Source organism: Dendropsophus ebraccatus, chromosome 7 (genome assembly GCF_027789765.1).
Source record: "Dendropsophus ebraccatus isolate aDenEbr1 chromosome 7, aDenEbr1.pat, whole genome shotgun sequence".
Taxonomy (NCBI): Eukaryota; Metazoa; Chordata; class Amphibia; order Anura; family Hylidae; genus Dendropsophus; species Dendropsophus ebraccatus.
The window spans coordinates 35,191,720-35,215,552 of record NC_091460.1 but is presented as its reverse complement, the minus strand read 5'-3'; the positions used below and the strand labels follow the sequence as shown (position 1 = coordinate 35,215,552).

At 39.7% G+C, this 23,833-nt stretch overlaps 1 protein-coding gene across 5 annotated transcripts in view; it reads left to right on the top strand.

Moving 5' to 3' along the window:
* Positions 1-23,833, top strand: part of FAM53A (family with sequence similarity 53 member A) — a 61,033-nt gene that overhangs the window by 11,364 nt on the left and 25,836 nt on the right. For 2 of the 5 annotated variants that reach the window (XM_069977278.1, XM_069977276.1), the window contains exons 2-4: positions 14,170-14,396; positions 20,295-20,349; positions 22,058-22,863. In XM_069977278.1, coding sequence (XP_069833379.1) covers positions 14,280-14,396; positions 20,295-20,349; positions 22,058-22,863 — 978 coding nt within the window. In that variant the 5' untranslated portion in view covers positions 14,170-14,279. Of the gene's footprint in view, positions 1-1,499; positions 1,579-2,431; positions 2,452-14,169; positions 14,397-20,294; positions 20,350-22,057; positions 22,864-23,833 lie in introns of those variants that run through there. The other 3 variants (XM_069977275.1, XM_069977277.1, XM_069977279.1) reach the window with 3 other exon arrangements.

Here is a 23,833-nt window from a genome sequence, read left to right as displayed (position 1 = left end):
AGACCGTGAGAAAGTTTAGGCGAAGCGTGCTGTGTGCATGTGTAGGCCTCATAGGCTGTGCTGCTCCTACAGACATACGTGTCTAGATAGAACTCACGTTAGGCTGCTGTTCTGTGCTGGATTATCAGGCTTTCTGGATTGTCAGATGGTAGATTTAGAGGGATTCATTGTGGATTGATCTGGTTTTGTGCTAGAGTTTATAAAACCTGAAGATGTGATTTGGGAGGGTCTGACACTGCAATTGCTAGAAGAGCGCCATGTTATCAACTGTATCCATGGGCGGCGCCTCTTTGTACTGGGGATCACTGCTGCTAATGTCTACCCCTTTAAGTTACAGGTACATGCCAAAAAAATCCCAACTACCCAACTACCTTTAAAACGTGCACCCCTGAAATGATAGCACAGCTATAGGCAACATCTAGCCTTCTGTCAGTCTTTCTACTGTTAGAATGTGACCGGAAATGCTGGGAATTGTAGTCTCTTGAGAAAAACCCTGCTTTGCAATAGAATAGAAATTGCTTCACCTATCCTGTAGAGGGCACTACAGAGCCAGCTAATTTGCATATATTTTCTCCCCCAGAATGCTTTGCCTGGCCTATAAGACTTTGTGCTGTCCTCAATGAGAAACACTAACCCTCATGAAAGCATCTAAAACCTTTTTAATGGCTCTTTATATTGTTTTTACATTTTGTACATATGTTTTTGGCATCCTGTATAGAGAAACTAGGAGCATACTGTGTTAGGATGAAGCTATAAGGCTGGGTTCACACTGTTTTTGTGATCTGTCCTTTTCATCTGTTTTATGCAAAAAAAGATGCTTTTAATACGTTTTTCCATTGACTTCCATTGTTAAAAAAAAAAATCAAAAAATGGATCAAAACACATGTTGCTTTAGCATTCACAAAAAAAATTTTGTGCACGCTTAAAAAAAATTATAATTTTTTTATAATAGAAGTCAATGGAAAAATTGATACACACAAATGCATCTGTTTTTTTTTTCCTTTTTTTTTGCATTAAACGAATATTTTTTTTTTTTTTTTTGCAAAAACGTGGTAAGAACTAAGCCTCAAAGAGTATACCAAACTAAAATGCTGAGAAAGTACAGTTTATAGCATTTCACTATTGACATAAAAATAAGGTGCAAAAAGTCAGTAAAAAGTGTGTGTGTGTATATATATATATATGATGAACAAGTTTGCAGTATGTAAAACAAATAATCCCGTGGAGCAGTTTGCGGCTGTAGGTCGCATTTTTCCCCATGCAGCCTGATGCATGGCTGGGAGAATGAGTCTAGTAAGTGCTGAGTAATGTGCATGCACATCCTGGACTGCTGGGTGATGTATTCATTCCACCGTGTTAGCAGTAATAAAGTTGTGTTAAAGAGAGAAAAAAAAAAGTAAAGACAGGAATGGCGTCAGCCAATCAGAGACGCAAGTGGGCATGATGAAAGCAGAGGGAGGGGGCGTGTGTAAGTGAATAGTTCTTTTTATTTGTTTCGTCTGCTGAGTTGTGTGGTCATATGCATGGAAGCAGCCAAGGGGAAGGCAGCAGCCAGGGGAAGGCAAGCGTGCTGCACAGGTACACATGTTATTACCAGGGTAGGGGGCTGCTTCCCACAGCCTGTATGTATAGTCTATAGACATCCCCTCGTAGTGCGTGCAATGCTTGCAAACCTCCCCCCTTCCTTTTTTTAATCCTTGTTTTTCTCCCTTCAGCCTGGATGTGTGTATTTCACTGTCATCAACTCGTCATGCCTGGCTCTATAGACTCGCATTGTTCCTATTTATCTAGAATTTCATTGTGTAATAAAACAAGGTGATGTTTAGCCCCGACGCTTTTGTTGTTCTTGCAAACGCTCAAGAAAATTATCCCCGGGATCTGTCACCGTAGCTAATCTAAAGTGCGTAAAAGCTTAAAAGAACTAAATTGCGACACGTCCTTTAAATGAGTTTTTTTTTTTTACATTTTTGTATACCCCAGATGGATTGGTGTTGACGTCATGTTACAAGAGGCACGATTTGTAATTTTTCACGCTGCATTGTTACATAGTAGGGCATGGGGTGGGAGGAAACAGAAGTATTTCTATTAAAAGAAGGAAAGAAAAAAAAAAATCGCCTTGGGAACTGTTAACCAGTTAAGCGACACAGACTTGTGGTTAGAGTATCCGCCTAGTGAAGAAGTAGGGCACTTGATCCCTTATTGTTTAACCATTGATACTCCTGTATGGTGCCAGGCTTCTCTAGGCCTTGACACTTTTGTCCCCTTGTGTCACCAGAAGGGGGATTTCCGTGAAGGCAAACGCAAGCAGCAGCTGATTTTTTTTTTTTTTTCGAGAGAGGGGTTATGCTGGGTGAGACGTGACATCATGAAATTGACAGTATGCAGCTCCCATGCTCGTATATTAATAGCAACCTCTTGCAGGCAATGGCAGAAAAGCTTTAAGATGCGGAGGTAGGTCCTGCGAGGTTGGTAGGGGTTGTTATTCTCTCTAGGCCTCGGGATGGCAACAAGAAAACACCAGCTGGCTCCGTCGACTGTGTGCTTTCCTGTAGCCGAGCCGATTTGCACAGGCAGCCATTAATAAGTGCTCTGCAATCGCTGAGCAAACTCGGCCTTTCCTCAAGTTGTTTTTACGGGTTAAAGGACCCTGTGATTTTGTGGTTTTTCTCTACTCTCTTAAAAATCCCCCACCCCCTTCTGTTTTCACAATGAATTTTATTGGGGGAGGGTAAATTTTTATTTTTTTTTTAATTTTTTTTTACACTTCAAATTGTTACATAAATAGTAAACTGTCCCGGTGGGGTGGGAAGGTTTTGGAGGTTTAACACAAACCAGAACCTGCGAATTGACATGAAGGGGGTGAATGGAAACTGTTTACATTAAGAACTCACTAAAGTCTGCGGTGAAGTGCTCTAATTTAATCCATGTTCAGCTCCTCGAGACCACGTTTTTTTTTTTTTTCTCAGGATCATGTTAGGTTGGAACATGTGTTCACATTTATGGGGGGGAGAAGGGGGGAGGTTATTGTTAAAGCTTAGGCTGGCCAAGATTAAATGACATGTATGAGGCCCTATTTATATGTGCATATAATATATATATATTTAATTGTAATTTTTAAATTTTTTTTTGGTTTTTCATTGGCAACCTTTTTCATTTAGTACCTATATTTTTCATTCTGGAAATGTCCTTAATTTGTATGAAATTTTCTCCGACTCCCAATACAGTTTCTGTTGAAACGCCGTTTTTACGAGCATGGCAGCGAGCCCTATGTATCACCTTGTTAAAAAAAAGTGTGCTAAACAGATTGGGTATTCGCCCCCGAGCCCCCTACAAAACCGTCTTTCTACTACACTACTGTGTAAATCACTCATTTAATAACTGGCAGCTACATGGAAAAACAAAGACTTGGTTTGGAGTTTCTAGTATTTTTTTTCATAGTTCTGTTTTTTTTTTATTATTGGAGCTGAACTTTATTATTAATATTTCTGAAAATTAGATTTTGAACTTTTTCATTTTGAAGGCGCTTGGACGCCAATGTTGTTGGTCGATCTTTGGTGCTGGGGGTTTCTGTGCTTAGGGGGCGTGGGTAAAGTTAGTTTTACATGTATTTCAGCCCCACCACAGATCCAGTTGTCAAGATGCCATTCGTTCTGGTTATTAGACCAGGGCCCATGTTTTATTTTTGAATAGGGTTATTTTTGTATTTTTTATGTATGTTAACCAAGTCCACCAGAGAGCAGAAGGACATTCTTTTGGGCCAAGCCCCTATGTCAAAATTGGTCTCAGCCACTACAGAACCCATAAGGTTCAAGTGTAGAGGTGAGCAAACATGAGTATGCTTGGGTTCATTCTAACCCTAACTCTCGCATTTGATAACTGGTGGCTGAAGAAGTTGGTGGCTGCCTGGGAAACGTGGTGGGCCCAAGGTGGGTTTTTCTGGCATACTCCTGCTTTCTAAAATTGTATTAGCACATAATGCCCTCCAGTATACCACATATTGAGGACTTTTAGGTGTAAAGGACTCAATGGTAATGTAAAAGTATTGTGACCCAAAGTTTTGGGTGATGTTACCAGGTACATCTGGAGGGCTGAAAGTTCCCTATCCTTGCCGTAAAGCAACAACCCTGGAAAGAGCACCCCAAACCGGAAGCATACGTATACCTTTACTAATTTACATATTTGTGCAGAGGGTTAATGTGCAGATATCCGTGTGTTTGTCACCAGTCCCTGGAATTTCCCTTGTGTTCATGGAGATCACAATTACTTTCCCTACTAACACATTCCTTCGTGTGCGTTGCTCTGCAGCCATCTCCGCTCATTGACGTATTACCCTTATGCATGATACTGTGCTTTAGATAACCTTTTGGTGTACCATAATGCGTCACTTTTAAGGGGCATCTCCATGTTAGTATGAATTAAAGGGATATTCCCATCTAAATCAACACACTAGGTTACCAACCACTACTCTGCTCTGAAAGCAGTGGTCTGGCTAGTGTATATATGCAGTATATAGCTATAGTATACATATTTATATATTATAGACTATATATATATACTCTATGGGGGAGATTTATCAAACATGGTGTAAAGTGAAACTGGCTCAGTTGCCCCTAGCAACCAATCAGATTCCACTTTTCATACCTCAGACTTTTTGGAAAATGAAAGGTTGGATCTGATTGGTTGCTAGGGGCAACTGAGCCAGTTTCACTTTACACCATGTTTGATAAATCTCCCCCTATATCTCTATACATATACATTATAGCTGAGTATACACCAGCCAGACGACAGCTTTTAGAGCAGAGCGGTGGTCGCTAACCTAGACAATGAGTTTTCAACAATGAGAAGTAAAGAGCAGCACATTAGACAATGTAGTCTTGATGCATGAGGCAACCAGTGTCGTCCTTACCAGGTCACGCTTGGTGATGGCAAATGTGAGATCCTCACATTACGCAACCAAGCTTTTTGTTTAGCCCCAAAGTGGATGATATTTTGTCTATAATTTGGGATAATTACGGGTATAGCTCTTTACGAGCAATTATTTCTAGATGCTTTTCCTGCTCGTACAGTTTAGGATTTGTTACAATGTATGGTAAAAGCTATAATCCTTTAAGCACACGTGGATGGGGTACATGAAGTCCCTGTGGCTACGTACTTTGAGGCTGGAGCCATATGGAAGGTACAGTAGGCCCTTAGATGATGGTCGATGCCATGTTATACTTCTGTAGGGCTCAACAACCTGGAAGACTTAGATGTTTGTTATGGTGGTTGCAAATGATCCCCCCGGACTCTCACACACACTTTATTGGAAAATTGCAAAGGGAGTAAGGTTGTCTCATTTTGGGGAGTAATAGTCCGACATAGTGGCAACCATATTGCATGATGCTCCTTCCCTCCAACATCTGACCACAAGGCATTATCTGGAGGCCCAACATACATATTAAAGTGGTATTCAAAAGCATAGGCGGTAACAACCTGATCAATGGGAGTCCGACCAAGAGCGCAGAATTTTCCTCTCGAATGAACAGAGCATTCATTCTCTGTGGGGCTTCCGTGCATTGCCAAGCACCACGCTTGGCAATGCTTGGTGCCCTGTAGAGAATGAATGGCCACGCATGCTCGTGATCAGTGGAAGATCCCAGTATTGGTACCCTCACCAATCAGTGGACAAGAGATAACTTGGGGAGATGTTTGTATCCCTTGAAATTGTTGTTGACTTCTCAAGAATTGATGGGTTTTGGCAAAATTTTTGGCACCTTTAAGCTCACAGAAAGTTAGATCCACTGTAACCAACTGTTGAATTTGGATAGAAACCAGAATGTTTCCATTCTATGACAACAAGCAAAGAACTAAAAATTGTGGCGAACTGAAACGTAAATTATATTTGAGAGTTGCAGACCTCAACCTGAAAAATCTTAGTTTTTTTTTTATTTTAATATACTACTGTATTCTACTTTTAGCATTTTTGGCCTCTAGCAGTTTTATAAATGGAGACACTTAATAGTATTCTGGAGAAACACGCAGAAATATGAAGCTTGGAGGCTTTTAATGATCTCTGAGCATTCTTTACAACTTGGTGTACAAGCCCCGATGAGATATTTACTCGAGAACCCTTCATCTTCACGTGAATTACTTTGTGGTTCGGACTTGCAAAGCTGAGAGCGACGTGTCAAATCTCTGCTGAAATATTCCATTGAGGAGTAGTAGACATAGCAGGTCATGAATCCTAAATATGTTCCAAAAACAGGGCAAAGCCGGGACCATCTCAGCTAGTTCTTTTCAGACAGAAAAGCGTAATCCATGCAGGAAATAGAGGAAAAACAAATATCAGGCCGGATAGGTTCCTTATTTTATTTCTTGACCTTCAGGGACAAATTAGGATGTGACATTTGGGGAGATTACAGGTGACGTCCACCCAAGATGGTCCAAGTAGAGGACGTTTTTCCTGTGTTTGGTTTGGCCTCTTGGAGGGAACACTTGGCTTTTTTTATTCATTGGCTTTGGTAGAGAGGGCACTGGGTAAGAGGCACTTTGTTCCTGGTGTCACTGATATCACTTCCTGGATATGGCCACTTTTGGCAACACATCGACCCTAAAAATATTTGTAAAAAAAACAGTGTGCATTTGACTTTGTCAGGGCTGACTGCTCTTCACTTGCCCTTGGGGTAGAGATGATGGTGCTTGTTTTGTGTTTCTTTTTACCTTTTTTTGTTGTATTTATAAAGGAGATTGAGCAAGCCTGTCAATGCATGCTGTGAGAAGCCTGCATGTCGTTTTATGGCCGATCTGTCAAGTTGAACAGTGAATGGGTGGAGGACACTACCGTATATCACCCTGCTATTATACTGTACTGTATACTACTACCAAAATGTATTGTATGACAGTGTTATGTACTACACTGTACTAGGCTGCACAGTTTTATTGTATATGGTACTACACTATTCTCCATTGTGGCTTCTATACTACCCTATACTGTGTCATCTATAGTACTACCCTGTTACCTACTATTTCATCTATAGTACTACCCTGTTCTCTACTGTGTCATCTATAGTACTACCCTGTTCTCTACTCACTGTGTCATCTATAGTACTACCCTGTTCCCTACTATTTCATCTATAGTACTACCATGTTTTGTACTATGTCATCTATAGTACTACCCTGTTCTCTCTACTATGTCATCTATAGTACTACCCTGTTCTCTTCTATGTCATCTATAGTACTACCCTGTTCTCTACTATGTCATCTATAGTTTTACCCTGTTCTCTACTATGTCATCTATAGTACTACCCTGTTCTCTACTATGTCATCTATAGTACTACCCTGTTCTCTACTATGTCATCTATAGTACTACCCTGTTCTCTACTATGTCATCTATAGTACTACCCTGTTCTCTACTGTGTCATCTATAGTACTACCCTGTTCTCTCTACTATGTCATCTATAGTACTACCCTGTTCTCTCTACTATGTCATCTATAGTTTTACCCTGTTCTCTACTGTGTCATCTATAGTACTACCCTGTTCTCTCTACTATGTCATCTATAGTACTACCCTGTTCTCTCTACTATGTCATCTATAGTACTACCCTGTTCTCTCTACTATGTCATCTATAGTACTACCCTGTTCTCTACTATGTCATCTATAGTACTACCCTGTTCTCTACTATGTCATCTATAGTACTACCCTGTTCTCTACTATGTCATCTATAGTACTACCCTGTTCTCTACTATGTCATCTATAGTACTACCCTGTTCTCTACTCACTGTGTCATCTATAGTACTACCCTGTTCCCTACTATGTCATCTATAGTACTACCATGTTTTGTACTATGTCATCTATAGTACTACCCTGTTCTCTTCTATGTCATCTATAGTACTACCCTGTTCTCTACTATGTCATCTATAGTTTTACCCTGTTCTCTACTATGTCATCTATAGTACTACCCTGTTCTCTACTATGTCATCTATAGTACTACCCTGTTCTCTACTATGTCATCTATAGTTTTACCCTGTTCTCTACTATGTCATCTATAGTACTACCCTGTTCTCTACTATGTCATCTATAGTACTACCCTGTTCTCTCTACTATGTCATCTATAGTACTACCCTGTTCTCTCTACTATGTCATCTATAGTACTACCCTGTTCTCTCTACTATGTCATCTATAGTACTACCCTGTTCTCTGTCATCTATAGTACTACCCTGTTCTCTGTCATCTATAGTACTACCCTGTTCCCTACTATGTCATCTATAGTACTACCCTGTTCTCTACTATGTCATCTATAGTTCTACCCTGATCTGTACTATGTCTCTATAGTAGTACCCTGTTTGCCACTGTCATCTATAGTTCTACCCTGTTCTATCATGTGTCATCTATAATACTGCCCTGTTCTGTACTATGTTATAAATACTCACCTATACTACACTCTTCTTTACTATATTATCAATACTACCCTATACTAATGTCCTGTACGTTTTTTGTCTATGCCCCCCCCCCGGTACTGTGTCCTTTATGCTACCCTATACTATACTCTCCTATACTGTCTTCTATACTACTTTGGGTTACATACTTCTATGCTATGTTTTATGCTATATTATTTTAATTACCATTCATATCCCTACACACTATTCTACGTTCTGAAGTATACTGTAGAACTCCACACTATATGGTACTAAACACCACTAAGCTCTAATATCCAGTGGCAGACATGTCTCTTACATGTCCCTCCTATCAGCTTCTTGATATGTGGGTAAAATGGTGAACTTGTTCTCTGTCATAAAGATAAATGGTGAGAAAATCCTCCTTGAGGGATGACATGAAGTCAGGACATACTTAGTATGATGGAAAATACCTGTGGGGGAATTTTTTCCCCCTGAAAGTCTAAGATTGTACACAGCTGTATTGTGTGTTCACCCTGCTCTTTCATTCACGCCTACATCAGGAAGGGAGGGTATCCATTCTACACTCCATAGGGCCTGCTGGGGGCGCTAGTCTCATACAGACTAATAATAATTGTCCTTTCATTTTAAATATCGCCACACCTGTTTTCAGGTTGTACGCGGTATTAGAGTTTATTTCAATGGAACTGAGCTGCAATACCACACACAAACAGAGGACAGGAGTGGTGCTGTTTATCTGATCCTGGACAACCCTACACAAATGTCTTATTCGTATCTCTAGGAAAATGGAACAGCTCTGTTAAGTTCTTTTGATTGTCACCCAGTAATTTAGTTATGGCCGCCTGGATCTGCAATAGAGGTAGGGAGCAATGGCAGAACACACTGGTGCAAAAATGTATTGCCCAGATAATGAAATTGTCTACCCCCCCTTTGAAAAAACAGCACCGCACCTGCCTTCAGGTCATGTGTGGTACTGCAGCTTAGGCTCTTACCTTAGACAGGTGTGGCTCCTCAATAACCCACGCTGACTGCTGAGTCTTCACTTCCGAGACAGATTCCTCTTTGGAGTGACAGCCGGCTCAGCCAATCTCTGGCCGCAGGGCTGTTCTGTCTGTCAGTGATTGTGTATATATATATATATATATATATATATATATATGTCACTGGACAACCCTTTTCATAGAAGCACAATTAAAAAAAAATAAAGTATGGTTAAAAAGTGTTAAAAGCTTATAGATTGTGAACTTTGTTCGCTTCTTCTCCAACACCGCCAACCTTCTGTAATCTTTAGCGAACAGTATTCCATCTGTTTGACATGTTTACCCTGTCAGCCAAATGTCTGGACAGGTAACCGCTCCCATCACAGGTAAAACATGCCAAAAATCATCTGCCTCCTTGTTACTGTGTAATCTTTACTGCAGGGCGTAATAGTCCTCCTCGCCAGCTACAGTGCGCCGCAGGTGAACTTTGAGGGGAGTTCTGTAGGGCAGGGAAAGGCAACTTTCAGTTCTGTTTTTACTGATCTTGAGACTGATCTGCTGACGCTGCCAAGTTATAACAGGTGTCATCCATGATTTTTTTTCTTTTTTCATATAATTTGTAAGGCTTGGGTAGGGCTGCATTACTTTTTCAATGCAACAGTCTTGTTTTTTTGGATGTGATAAGCCTTTATTGGTGTCCTTTAAGGATTAAATTCAATATTCCATTTCGATAATTAAGCATTGTACAAATTTTGTATATAATTTTCATTTTTGTTAAATTCAAATTCCTTTTTTAATATGAAAAATAAGTTTGATGGTAGAAGTCAGGATCACTCCTAAGCAGACTTCCCTGGCTGATCTCTCCAGTAATTTTTAGAAGCGGCAATCTGTTCAGACCAGACTTCCTCGTTCATGGATGACATGTGTATCAAACATTAGATCAGCTGGCATGCCCGGAGGTTCTTGACCTTGATACCCTTATGTGGCCTTAGTTAGCCTTAAAGGAACTCTGGAACACTGTACTGAAGTAGACTACATTATAGTGGTAGAATGTCTTATTAGATTGGAAAAACATGGCCGCCACACCTGTGTATGGGTCGTTTTAGTTAATTTGGCAACGTTGAAGTCCTTGTGATTTTGCAACAGTACCACAAAGGACCTGTGGATGGATAGGTCAATGTGTTTTTTTTTTTTTTTTTTTTTTTTTTTTTAAAGGTATGTTTTTGTAGGCTTAAAACCCCTTTAAGCCAAAGGTCAAGATTTAGATGACTTGTATATATATCATCTGAATCTTGTCAGATACTGGTGTTAAAGAGGTTTTTCAGGATTAGAAAGACACAGCTACTTTCTTTCAAAAACAGAACCCCCACGTCCTCAGGTTGTCTGTGGTATATTTTTTAATAGGGGGAATGTTCTGGTTAAAGACTACAGCAAATATTCCGCTCCTCATTGTCTCCACTGCAGCCATTTTGTTACTAAAGCCATCATTACTATATGTAACCCACTTTGTAGAGCTTATAAAGCCGGGGCTCTTCTGGTATTTGAATGTTGCTGCCCCTCTGTGGGAATCAAACCATTGTACTTCCATCTGCCCAACGTCAATACAAAATTTTATTGAAGTCTAAAAAAAAAATACATATATATATATATGTATGTATATACATATCTGTTAAATTGCCCAGAAAAGCAAACCTTTTTCTTCTAATATCCCAGTCACTCGGGTATTGTGTAATGTTGCACATTGTTTGCATATGGGATCGCCATTCAAGGATTTATGATGTGGTGATGTAAATTTCCACTTTACAGAGACATAGTGGAATTTAAATACGATATGTGGAGTTGACCAGGTTCTAAAATTTGCAATGCGAATATGGATGGGATTACTTGTACCTAGACACAGTGGAAATTGTATTTGTTAAAAAATACATATAGGTAAGAGCAGTTGTTACTAGTCAAAAATAATTGAAGTATCCAAATTTTTTAAGAACATTCTGCAGGCAAAATCTTCAATTTTCTATTTTCCATTGGTGGTTCATATATATATATATATATATATAGGTTTTTTTTTTTTATGTAACCTTTATATCAGAAAAGAGGTACCTGCGGCCCTCCAGCTTTTGCAACACTACAATTCCCATCATGCTTGGACAGCCAAAGCAAAAGCTCTCCAGGCATGATGGGAATTGTAGTTTTGCAACAGCTGGAGGGCCACAGGTTCCCCACCATTGCTTTATACATTTGTGTTTATTTATTTTTTTTATTGCTTTTTGTATATGCTCGCCTGTAATTTTTTCACATTTTTATTTCTCCAATTTTTTTTTCAAATATTAAAAAAAAAGTAATATGAAAAGAATAAAGGCACATGTGAATGTATCCATAAAGAGCAAGAATATTAGAAAAAGTTGGGAAATTTTAATAAAATGGAAAACAAATTTTAAATATTTAAAGAATTACAACTTAAAAATATTTTTCTTTACGTGCTCTTTCAGATTTTTTTATGACCATTGCTAAGTTCTGTCAGAGTGGAAAATTTTACCATTATCCGTTCACCGCTTACACTTCTCAGCAGTAAGTACGAGTGGGTTGTGTGGGATCATAGCCAGGCATTGACTGTAGCTGGAAAGTCTACTTTTCTTCACATTTGATTTAGTCATTCAGAAGACCGAGACCACATCAGGGAACTGGAACTACTTTGGGCTGCGTAGTCTGAACTTTTAAGTTTCCCACAAAATGGGATTTCACTAACAGGTTTAGTTGGGAGAACTGCAGCTCTGAAGGGGTTACAGGCACTGAAGGCTACTTTGTTACATAGTGGCATTGAGTACTTTTAGTTTCATTCTGACCATGATGGCTATGTTTCTGAGGACATTTTGCCTCTAGGAGACAATGTCTTGTAGAAGAGGATCAATGGAAGAATGGAATGTACAGACTTATACAGTAGGACAAGTCACCCATTGACTCCTATTGTATTTTTACTATATTTGTGTACTAAACTATGCTTTAGCATACAGTGAAAGGACATGCCATCTGATACCGACTCAACATTCTTTTGACAAAGACAAGTTGCGTGCAGGCCTATGAATCCCTGCTTCCTGCTGACCTCTATAAGGACATTGCCCCATACAGTAGTTTCTTTCTCCTTTTCTCCTCCCTCCTTTTTCTGAGTAAAATAACTGACAACGTCCGTACTTATGAATGTTACTAAGGTGGTCACCCATTCAATGACCGTTCTGTGGCAGACTCGAGCTGTATTATATCCATCTGAAGGCCCACCATGTAGAACTACGTTGCTACTGTAAAAAAAAAAAAAAAAAAGACGGCCTACCAACTATGGGGGTTCAAACATTAATGGCGTTGTCTGTAATAAGACAACCGATGTATAGCAGGTTAATTTACACTTGTTAAATTGAACTTTTACACGGGCTAATCGCCAAGAGATGAACAGATGTGTATATACAGTTCATCATTCGTGAGGTTGTTCACTGTTAGGCTGCATTCACACGTCCCTTGTTCTGTCCGTGAAACACAGATGACACGAATGTTAAATGCAAGTCCTGGACTGTTTCACGCGACGGCATAATGTATCAACATCATGCCGGCAGAGGGGAAACTTTGAATCGCTGCGGCATTGTAATGACATTCCCCCCTGCCGGAATGATGTTGGTACATCATGCCGTCCGGGAAAACGGTCTAGGATTTGCATTCATCCCCCGCGTTTCTTGGAAAGAACACGTGACGTGTGAATGCAGCCTTAGGGCATGTCCACACTACGGAATACGCACGATTCATTCTTTGGATGAACGGCGGAATCTGCCCAACCATAGAATTTGGTCTATGGCACCGGCGGAAATGCGCGTGGCCATGAGCGGGAGCCAGCTGCGGAATCCGTCATGGGTGATCCGCTTGGATTACATAATGTGGGCATACCCTTATTGTATGCTGTACATTCCCTTGTATACAGAAAGATGTGCTTTGTCCGATTTAATGCTTATTCATTGGACTTATTGGCGGGCCAACAAGGCCTTTGTATTTCCTCAGTGTGCCCTATGTTATGTTCTGACTCATAGAGGTGGGTACCCTCTTGATCATGCCCAACACTCTTATGGGACGTATAGACAGGGTCTGTGTTCATGAGAGAAACACCAAAAGCAATGAACGCTGAGCTCTTATTGGGTTTATGTGTAACAAAGTCAGTTTTACTTTCATTATCAATTGAAGGGATTGAATTGGCATTGGCTATTTCTGAGCCATTCACTGTGTATGGATGATGAACAGCTGATTGGTGAGGGTGCTGGGTGTCGGCATTAGTATTTGATGACCTATCATTTGTCAGTCTATATTGCTCAGGTAAGCCCTTTAAACCAAATTAAAAAAAGGGCTATTGGGATCACAGGGTTTTACGGAGTATATATGATAGTTCCTCTTTAATAGGTCTCCATGCTGCCCTTCTTTCCTCCATGATCCCGTATAGAATTGAGGTTTGCTATAATGTCATGGTCACTGTCGGTTAACTGTCCTATATTTCATATTTGTGAGAATGTATTTCTCGGTTTCCATTGAGGTATTGTGTTGCAGAAGGGTGTGGGTGTTTTAGTGTTCGGCAGCCGTCACTGAGTGAAACCTGACACATTTTTCATGTTATATGACTGCTGCTGAAACCACAAAGTTGTGAATGTCGCCATGTCCCTGTAATTTTTTTCTTCATGCCATGGCATAATGTTCTCTTTAACGTAATAAGCAAAATTAGAGAGGTGTGATGAGCATACGCGTAACTGGGTTCTGCTTATTGTTGCAGATGATAACCATGACTTGCAACGCTGAGATGAACTAAAAGACTTTGCTACAAGGAACGCCCGAGTCTGCAAACAACTGAGATGTCTGAACAGTATTAATTCAAGAGGATCAATGCTTGTCGGCTTGAGAACCGCGGAAGTGGGGCCTACCATGGTTACACTAATCACAGAGAAGCTGCAGAACCAAAGCTTGGATGACCTGTCATGTAAAACATATAATATTAATCTGGTATGTGGTGTATTATTTGGGGATCTTTATTTAGAGGAAATATACAATATCACTGTTTGGTGTTGAAACGTTAATTTTAATCTCAGGTGGCATCTAACCCAACCGACTCGGTTTTCGAGTCCATACAAGCCAAGATTACCGTATTCTTTTACCTTTGTCCTGACTGGGTGACCACTATTTCTCTATATGTTCTAAAGTGGTCACCAAATCGTGTTGAATGTCCAAGGACTACTAGATGGTGTCGCGCTATTGGTCTTGGGTTGAACATCAGACCATATGAGAAATGATAGATATCTAATAATCATAGTCCCATATAGACTACGCTCAATTTGCCTTCTAAAGATTTACGGGCGTCATAGACTGAGATGCTTGTGTCCTCCCTCTGAGATCCGGTGGACTTGAGCTGCTCATGTATTCTATAGTAAGTCATTTGAAATGGCCATGATATACTACTACATTTTTGGATGGGTAAGCCTTCCCTTTGCCAAAATCAGTGGTTTGAGAACGGTGCTGGGAACCAAACCCATAAATACAATCTAAAAGGGGTTTTCTTTAATAAAGACATCCTCTGTCCATCATTATATTGTTCCCTATCCGTTTATCTTGTTAGGGCATATGGTCATCACTCATTGACCCCTCAAAAATTTTTTTTTAAATTAGAGCCACTATGTACAAATGGCTCATTGAAAAGGATAGCAGCCATATAATACTATAAAACTCAATCATCAGTTTGCTTGGTAAGCGGGAAAGGATCCTGAGACGAAAAGGAAGTAAAGGTCCCAGAATATTTGAAACTTATCGCCCACCAAAAACATGATTCTATTTTTTGTTCGTTTGTGCGTCTTTTATAGGGTTATTGGAAAAAATGCTCTTGTTTTGGCTCTCGACAAGTGCAACCTATCAGATGACCTCAGGGTAACCATAGTCATTAAAATGCAGACAACAGCACAAATATATCCACTTATCAGTTGTTTGCAGCTTGTGTCCTCGTATATAACTATGGCAAATTGTGCAATTGCTATAAACAAGAGATTATGTATTAAAGGTGGTTCTTTGACTTAAAGGGGTTCAAAACATAGCAAACATTCTGGTTGGTTGCCACTTCTTCTATTATTTGATGTGTTGTTGAGGTAAATTTTTTTAGGCCCCCTTAAAGATAAAGCCCTGATTAACATTTTCTGTCATGGATTGTCAAACTTCTGTGTATACTGGCTTCTTGTTTGAGGAACCCCCTCCAGAAAACCATTCTTTCCTGCTATTTTGAGTGGTCATCTCAAACCGTTTTCTGGGACCTTTTAGACTGGTAATCTGAAAACTTTTAGGTTGGTCCCTATATTTTTGCAACTTTTCACAATTTTGGTTAGTTGACCCTGTTTTGGTGTCCCGCACAGAATGCATATACATTTAGGGACTCAGTTGGACTACATTCGGCCCGTTCAAGTCTTTGTGTACGTCAGCAACACGTCTTAATGTGTCCATGTCACTTTAAAAAAACTTTTGATATGTCATAACTTTGCTTTGTCCAAGGTATGAGTGTTCGGCACCCAGACACCCACTGACCAATACTTTTGACTTGTCAATTTTTTTTTTTTATATTTTTTTAAGGTGACTGAGTGCACATTTAAAATGTGGTGTGAATGTAGCTTAATAATCTTGGAACTTTATGGACTGATGCTACTTTTTTGATCTGTACACCTCTAGAAGCGTCTTCCCTAATACCATTATATAAGGGAATTATATATTCAAAGTAGCTCCAGGGTGGAGCTTTGCTTTTAACAATCACCTTTATGGAAAAAAAAAAAGTTCTTTCCCATTGGTTTTGAGCCAATGATCATGACTTCACTAGCCCGAGGGTGCAGCTTTTACCAGGAACACAACCACCCGTGAGATTTTGGTCCTGGCTAGTTCATGTCATACACAAATCAGTTTTATTATACATAAATTACATTATTATGGTTGGCCCCGCCCATTGTTTTTCCAAAAGTTGCATCAGTTTAGGGATTTATTGGCGAGCAGACAATCTCAAGTGACCTAATTTGCAAATCATTGCAATTTTTTTTTTTTTAGGTGGATAGGATTTCAAAGTTCAGTAATAGCGAGTGAAATGAGTTGTTCCCTGCGTTCGATGTCATGAGTCATGTCTATTTAGATAATCACGCTAGATCATTCATGTATAATAAATGGGAACGCTCTGTAGTCGACTTGCAGATTTTAGGAACATTTCAAGGTCTTTTTGGTAATGTCAGGATCACTCTGCCCAGAGACTCCTAAAGGAGCACTAAATTTAACCGTGGCAACTTGACTATGTGGCTGAATGTAGTCTTATTTATTCTGTTGGTCAGACTCTAGAATTTCTTTACAGGATTACCCTAACTCCAATCCCCAATTCGACCTAACAGAGTAAATGACTAGTAGCATGTCACCACTCATAAGGCCATATCACACAGGGAGATGTGCAGCTGACAGCCAAGGATTTTTTGGCAAACCCGAATTGAGTGATCGGCTGATAGACAAGCTGGCCCTATCACATAGGAGGATATTGGCCTTACTTGGCTGAGAATTTGCCAAGTAAGGCCAAAGCTACGTGACAATGATTAACCATGTTTTAGTGGTGGCAAACTGGGCATTAGCCTAGGGCTTCTGTTTTTTTTTATGGCCCATTTACACTTATTGATAATCCTAAAACCACCCAGTATTATGTAGTGTTGTATAGTGGTAATGTTTGGGATTATAATGGCATCACTATATGCAAACTATATGGCGGTAATTTGTATTGGATATTGCATATCATTGGGCACTATATTCAGGTATTATGGACTCTTAGGGTAGCTTCACACGTACAGTCTCGCAGCAGATTTAATGCTGTGTTCATTCATTTAGTCAAGTCTGCTGCAGACCGGAGCAGAAAATCCGCTGCGATACAGTACGTGTCAAGCTACACTTAGGAAGTATTATTTGGATACTGCATATCATTGGTCACTGTTTGGCACTTATATGTTAAATGTATATGACAGTTTTATTTTGGTCACTGGCGGGTGGTGGTATTACGTGGGCCCTTTAACAAAGTATTGTTTGGATACTGCATATTCCTTGGCACTATATGACAGTATTTTGTGGGCTGTTTAGGGAAGTATTATTTGGATACTACACATCATTGGTTACTTTATAGTGGTCAGAACAATTTTATCTGGACCCCAGTATTTGGATGGTCCTATTAGTTGTGTAGGTATTCTATGGGTTATTTTACTCTAAAACCACCCAGCATTACTTAGTAAGGCTTAGTCATAATGTTTGGATTATAATATAAGAAGTATATGGAAATTGTATGGCAGTATTATGAAGGATTGTTAAAAAAAAGTCTTATGTGGGTACTGCATATTATTTTCTACTATATAGCTGTATTATGTGGGCTCCGAATTATCATTAATGAAACCCCCTAATACCGCTTGTTACTCATGCCCCCTAATAGCCTGATTCTTGGCAGCACTTTGGTACTGAACTTGTTAACTGGCTGATGTGACTTTGTCCTTTGTGAGTCTGCAGGATGGTGATATGATGGGTGCGGTGGAGACTCTATGAACATATAGGGAGGAACTTGTTGCATGTTCTGGATTATCCTACAGTGAAAAGCCTTTTCCTCCAGCTATATTGTGTGGATATAAAACTCTACAGCTGCAACCTGGTATAACTAAAAGTCCCAGCATGTTGTGCCAGCATTGATGTGCAGTCCACCAGTCTACAATCTAGATCTGCCATGTATACAAGTTTCTCATGTTTTTGCTTTTAGGTTTGTGGTATTGTTCACAAGCCATAGGCTTTTCTGGATGTGACATCTCGGTCATGTTTCGCCTAGGGGGCTTCTTTAGATCCTGCAGTTCCTGTATAGAATTCCACCCTTAAAATTATGGGACAGATGGACATTCTTTGGTTTTGATCTCCAACCAGTCGTCTTTTGGTAACTTTTTGTAACTTAGGTAACTTTGATGGTCTATTCAATAGCATGGTGGTCATTTCAGAAAGTGTGGGGGGGAGGGGTTTATTATAAATATATGATCCATAGAAGGGGTTAAAAGAAAAGTTGCTAATCTCCTTTTCGCAAACAAGTATATAAACGTTGCTAGAGGTTCTCAAAAATGGAGATCTATACGATAAAGTAATCATGGGGTAGATATATATAGTATATATGTTTTTGTTTTTTTGTTTTTTGTCCCGACTTCCTGTACGTTTTTCCCCATCGAAGAATACCTCAGTCAAACTTACCCTAGCCTGGTATGACTGGCTATGGAGAAAAATAGACTTCACTCTGTTTCAAAACTAACATAGATTGCAGATTAATGTGCCTTAATTTGTTTTAGTGGTGCCTTGCTGCTTGTGAATAGGTTTTGCATTGGCGAGATGTCCACCTTATCTACCATAGTCCTTTTTAAAAGTTTTTTGAAGGTATTGCAAGAGCGTGCATGAAATTATGCAACCCAATGGGTGTATACAAATTTTGCAAAAGCAAAGGGCACCTTCATCTGTAGGTTGTGATGTCATCACGTTGAATTCAAAAAGTTGCAATGGAACTTTGCATGTTTACTTTTCTGAATACTATAACTCTTCATGGCAAATTTGTTGAACATATTTGGCCTTTTATTCCTACTACTGTCTTGTCTCAAGTTAACCAGAGGTAACCTCCAGTTAACCAACAAAGGCACCCAGCAATTCTCATGATTCTATGTTTGTCATTTAAAGGGAGGATTCATTCAAATGGATCATGTGATATACAAAAAGTTTAAATATTAACGTTTTGGAGTTTTAGCAGATTTTATCTGGATATGTTGGGAATGTACAATAGCTGAGATCAAGGCTGGGACAAGGGTTAGGCTGAATAGGCAGCTGCCTAGGGAGATATTTCTTTTCTTTTTTTTTTTTTTTTTTTCCCAATGGTCATTGCTACTTCTGAAAGGTCTTTGAATCCTTTCTGGTCTTCTATATGCTATCCGTGTATTTAAGGATGTTTATGTTCCACGGAGGAGAAAAAAAAACTCCTATCATTGCAGAGGAAGTGTCTGAACAATGGTATCTTATTTGGCGGAGCGAAGAATAAATCAGAAACCAGAAGGGATCTAAGTGAGGATGTTGGTTAATCAAGTGTATTTTGCTGCAGGCTACGTTTCAGGTCAAACTTTTATGGGTGCATTGATCATGATTGTGTAATCTGTGGCTGCGTAGGGGTTAAGTGAATAAACCCGAATATAACTATATTTATATAGCTGCTTATACTATATATAAAATCATATTACTTAACAGAATATTCCATCATTTTGGGCAATACCAATGTATTGATTTCTGGTGTTTGACTCATTTCCAGTTTTGATTCATACTTTCTTGACTGTAGGAGGATTATAACCCTATAAATCTATTACAGCCCCTTCTATTTTTATAGAGGTTATGGAAAAAAATTATGGAAAAAAAATTATCTGGTTACTACTGCATACTGAGATGGGAAATTTACACTAAGTTGGTAGCACGACCCTGGCAACCAATCAGTTTAAAGTGAATTGTTACTTTACTATAGGTACAGTATAGATTGAGGCTTGGCAAGACATAGTTCACACCATTTCTCTTTCTCTCCATGCTGTATTATTCAGTTTTTTTTCTAGAAATGCATATATAAAGCTAAAAACATATATTAACACCTATGACAATTGTATGGTATTCCTATAGAGACATTTGGCTACCCCATAGTGGGTTATTGCCTCACTTACCCTTAGCAGTGTAGAGTCATACAATGTAAATTTAATTTTTTTTTTGCTTTATCCCTACTCACAGTTATGATTTGTGTTATATATATATTTTCACACCATGTGCTTTGTTGTATGGTGTTGAAATTTCTTTCCCTCTGGTTAATTTCAGCGCTCATCTGAGAAGCTGAACAATGAAGGCAGCTTGTTCCCTTACGAAATCAATGGTAAGTTTTTTTTTTTTTAAAGAAACATTAGCAGAATTTTTTAATTCCATAAAAAGCAAGGTGTCCGAAATACAAAAAAAAAAATAATCCTTTTCGGTTGCAAATGAGATGCAGAAGAAATAGAGGGCTGAAAATGTGGCTTGAGAGCCCGCTGGCTTAAACTGGTCTTAGAACAATGCCCCCGAATCAATGGCTGATGGTGATTTTATGCTTGTAAAGGGCTTTGCATATTAAATCTTGGCTCGCTCCATTGGCTGGAAGGAACAGACGACATATTTTTTCCCGTCCCTGAGATTTTTAAATGGACCAGATGATAAGTGACAGCAGAGGCTTCCAGACACAAAGCCAAATCCATTCCAAATGGTTAGACGCCGCTCGGAATGATAAAATTATTGTACTATTTCTCTCTCTCCCTATTTCTTTTAGACTTAAAGGACCTTTAAGGTTTATATTTTAGGTCTTAGTAATGAGACATATAACAAGTGAACAGTAGTGATAGTTAAGAATTAATTACACTATCAGTTTCATGGAACAATGGCCATAGGGTTCCCTCAAGTGTTCCCTAGCGCAGTGGTCCTTCGGGTGTCCAATAGATACATGGCCCTTTAAATGGCTACAAGTTTCCTTATACTGCCTATACATCTTTATTAACTGATGGTCGAATGATCGTTTATCCAATAGTTATCGCTTCCATCCTTCCCGTATCCATGAATACTCAGACATTCATGTGTTCTCTATGGCCAGACTGCTCCGAAGACAAAGGAGTCAAGCAGTGAAGATTCATCATGCCCAAACTATTTTTCTACCAACATCTGTCATTGGAAACTAAAGAAGCCCCCATAACCATATACTGATTGCCAAACCGGTGGCCTTTGGCAGGTTTAGCCTACTTTAATATAAAATGTGTAGGGTGTATTTAGATGTCCATAGTTTTGGGGTCCACCAGGCATATCTAGGGTATAGGTTCCCATAAAAGTAGTGACTCTTCTCTTTTGCTTCTCTTTTGGAGAATCATAAACCCCGTCAAGAATTGGCAGAATTGAACAAAATCCAGGAGACAGGAAGCCAATGTACCATAGGTAGTAACCGATTAGGTTGTTTTTAAGTGACTTATGAAAGGTAAAATAAATCATCTGGCTTCTAGGTTTACCTGGTTGACTTCTAAAGCCTGCTAAATGTTATCCACCTCTACCCAATAAAGTTAAAACATACTTATTATACAGTAAGGGCACAAAAATGATCGTTACTCCACACAAGAATTGCTATAAAACAAAAAAAAATATCCAACAATATCTAGTGAAAGTTGCAGGCCAAGTACAAGCCAACAACTTGATCATGCGAGATTTAGCTTCAACCACAGTAGATTTTTTTTATGTGGGGATTTGCTTGCTCTTACGACATGATGGTTTAATCAATGCCAAAAATAATAGTTGATCTGAGAAAATTTTCTACTCTTTTAGGAATTCCCCTTTTTACAGCCTCCTGTGCTATTTGAGTAGCTCTGTGCTGAGCGTTATCTGTCGGCTCGGCAGTTTCCCATCTCTAAAAATAAGAGTCTACCGATATGACTGTGCCATCACCTGTGTGTTCTGCGCTTGGCTTTAATTTTTATAACGTTTGTTTCCAGAATGAGAGTATTGTTTTAATATTTTTTCTTTTTTTTTTTTCCCCTCCCTCTTTTCCTCTTTTTCTTTCTTTCTTTCAACAGAGGACAGTCGTTGGAAAGTGATTGACAGATCTTGTCCAGTACGGGGTGAACTAAACAAAAATACGTTTTTCTCATTCTCTATGTGCCCCTTCAGCACTGGCACTCCCGGCAGATTTAATCTTCAATGGCAGAACGAATCCTCAAATCAGGCGTTGGTATCGGGATGGATAAACAAACTCAACCTCAATGACAGCTTTGGCCAGCCACTGGCTCCCCCTACAAAAAGACACTGCAGGTCATTGTCTGAGCCAGATGAACTGTCTCGCTGTCGGTCCCCCTGGAAACCTGGCAGTTCCAAAGTCTGGACTCCCGTGTCAAAGAGACGATGCAACAGCGGTGGCAGTGCCACTTTACAGCGCTGTAACAGTCACGGCAGCGCCACCTTGCAGAGAAGCACAAGCATCAGCCTGCCTCAGAATGCCCCTTCTATAAACAACAATATATTCATAGTCCCAACCTGTAACACATCTCCTGTTCCAAGGCCTTCTTCTGCCAGCAGCGGCTTTGTGGACAGTAGCGAAGGAAGCACAAATTCCAGTGTACGCTGGAACTCTGGCGGTTCTTGCGACTTCAATCCCAGGAGGCGTCTGTCTTTGTCTCAGGAGCACATCACGGAACCAGGAGATATATTGCCTTCTGCAAACAGCACTCCAACTTCGACCCCCGAGCTAAGAAGGCGCCAAGGATTGCTGAGGTGCCGCTCCCAGCCTTGTGTGTTAAATGAGAGGAAAACCAGACTAAAACGGAGGCGAGACGAAGACGTTCGGTGGAATCGGCCATCTATAGATTTCTTTAAAATGACACGGGTAAGTGCTTCTCAACAGATGGGTACAATACACCAGTAGAACACATTAGAATGTGTCTTGTTTCCTACATGTATAGTGTATGGGAGGAAGGATACATTGAGATGGTGATGTGGCACCACCCATTTTATCAAAACCATCCTGAATGTGTATACGTCCTGCAGGGAAATGACGTACAATGGGATACTTAGGATAATTCTCTCTCTTCCGACCCGGTGGGGAGATATGACTGCATTGTTATGGAACTTTCTTTTCTTCACCATTTTATCTCAGTTTAAGGAGGAGCTGTGGGAAGATGGGAAACGTAGCCATTCATAACACAGAGCTCAGGAAATGAGAGCAAGCTAAGGACGGATACACAAGTCTGCACTATCTTGAAGCGCTCTCAAACCAAAGAATGTTATTATTTCAGTAGAATTGGAATTCATAAGTGGGATGTGCCACCCTTGAAGGAAGTTGGAATATCAGAGAACTGCAAAAATGAGCAATTCTCTTATATGACTGTATTCATTTAGGTGGAAACTGGGCAAGTTTATTGGGAGTTCTTTGGCCTTCAGACAACCATGGAGAGCTTACTCAGCAGTAGATTTGGTTGCATGCCTAAGTCATGATGTGGCATGCCTAAATATTGGCCACCTCATTGTACTATGGTGATGGTGAGTTTTTTTGGGGGCTATTTTGGCTATTTGTAGGTTAATCTAGTATTTAAAGAATATAACCTAAAGATGCCCACACACCTTAAATTAAAGTTGGCCGAACCCATCACCATCAGCGTATTTGACTTACTCTCTAAGGTGTATAATGGTCTCTAGACAGATGATAATAGTGGAGAGTAGAGTGGGCATGATGGATTTTCTACCACCCACCCTATAATTCTCAGAAAGATAAGTCATCGGCAGAGCAGTTTGGCAGACCGCTCACCCCCTCCCCATATAGTACACTGAAATGTTTGGCCATGCCAAAAATTAATCTA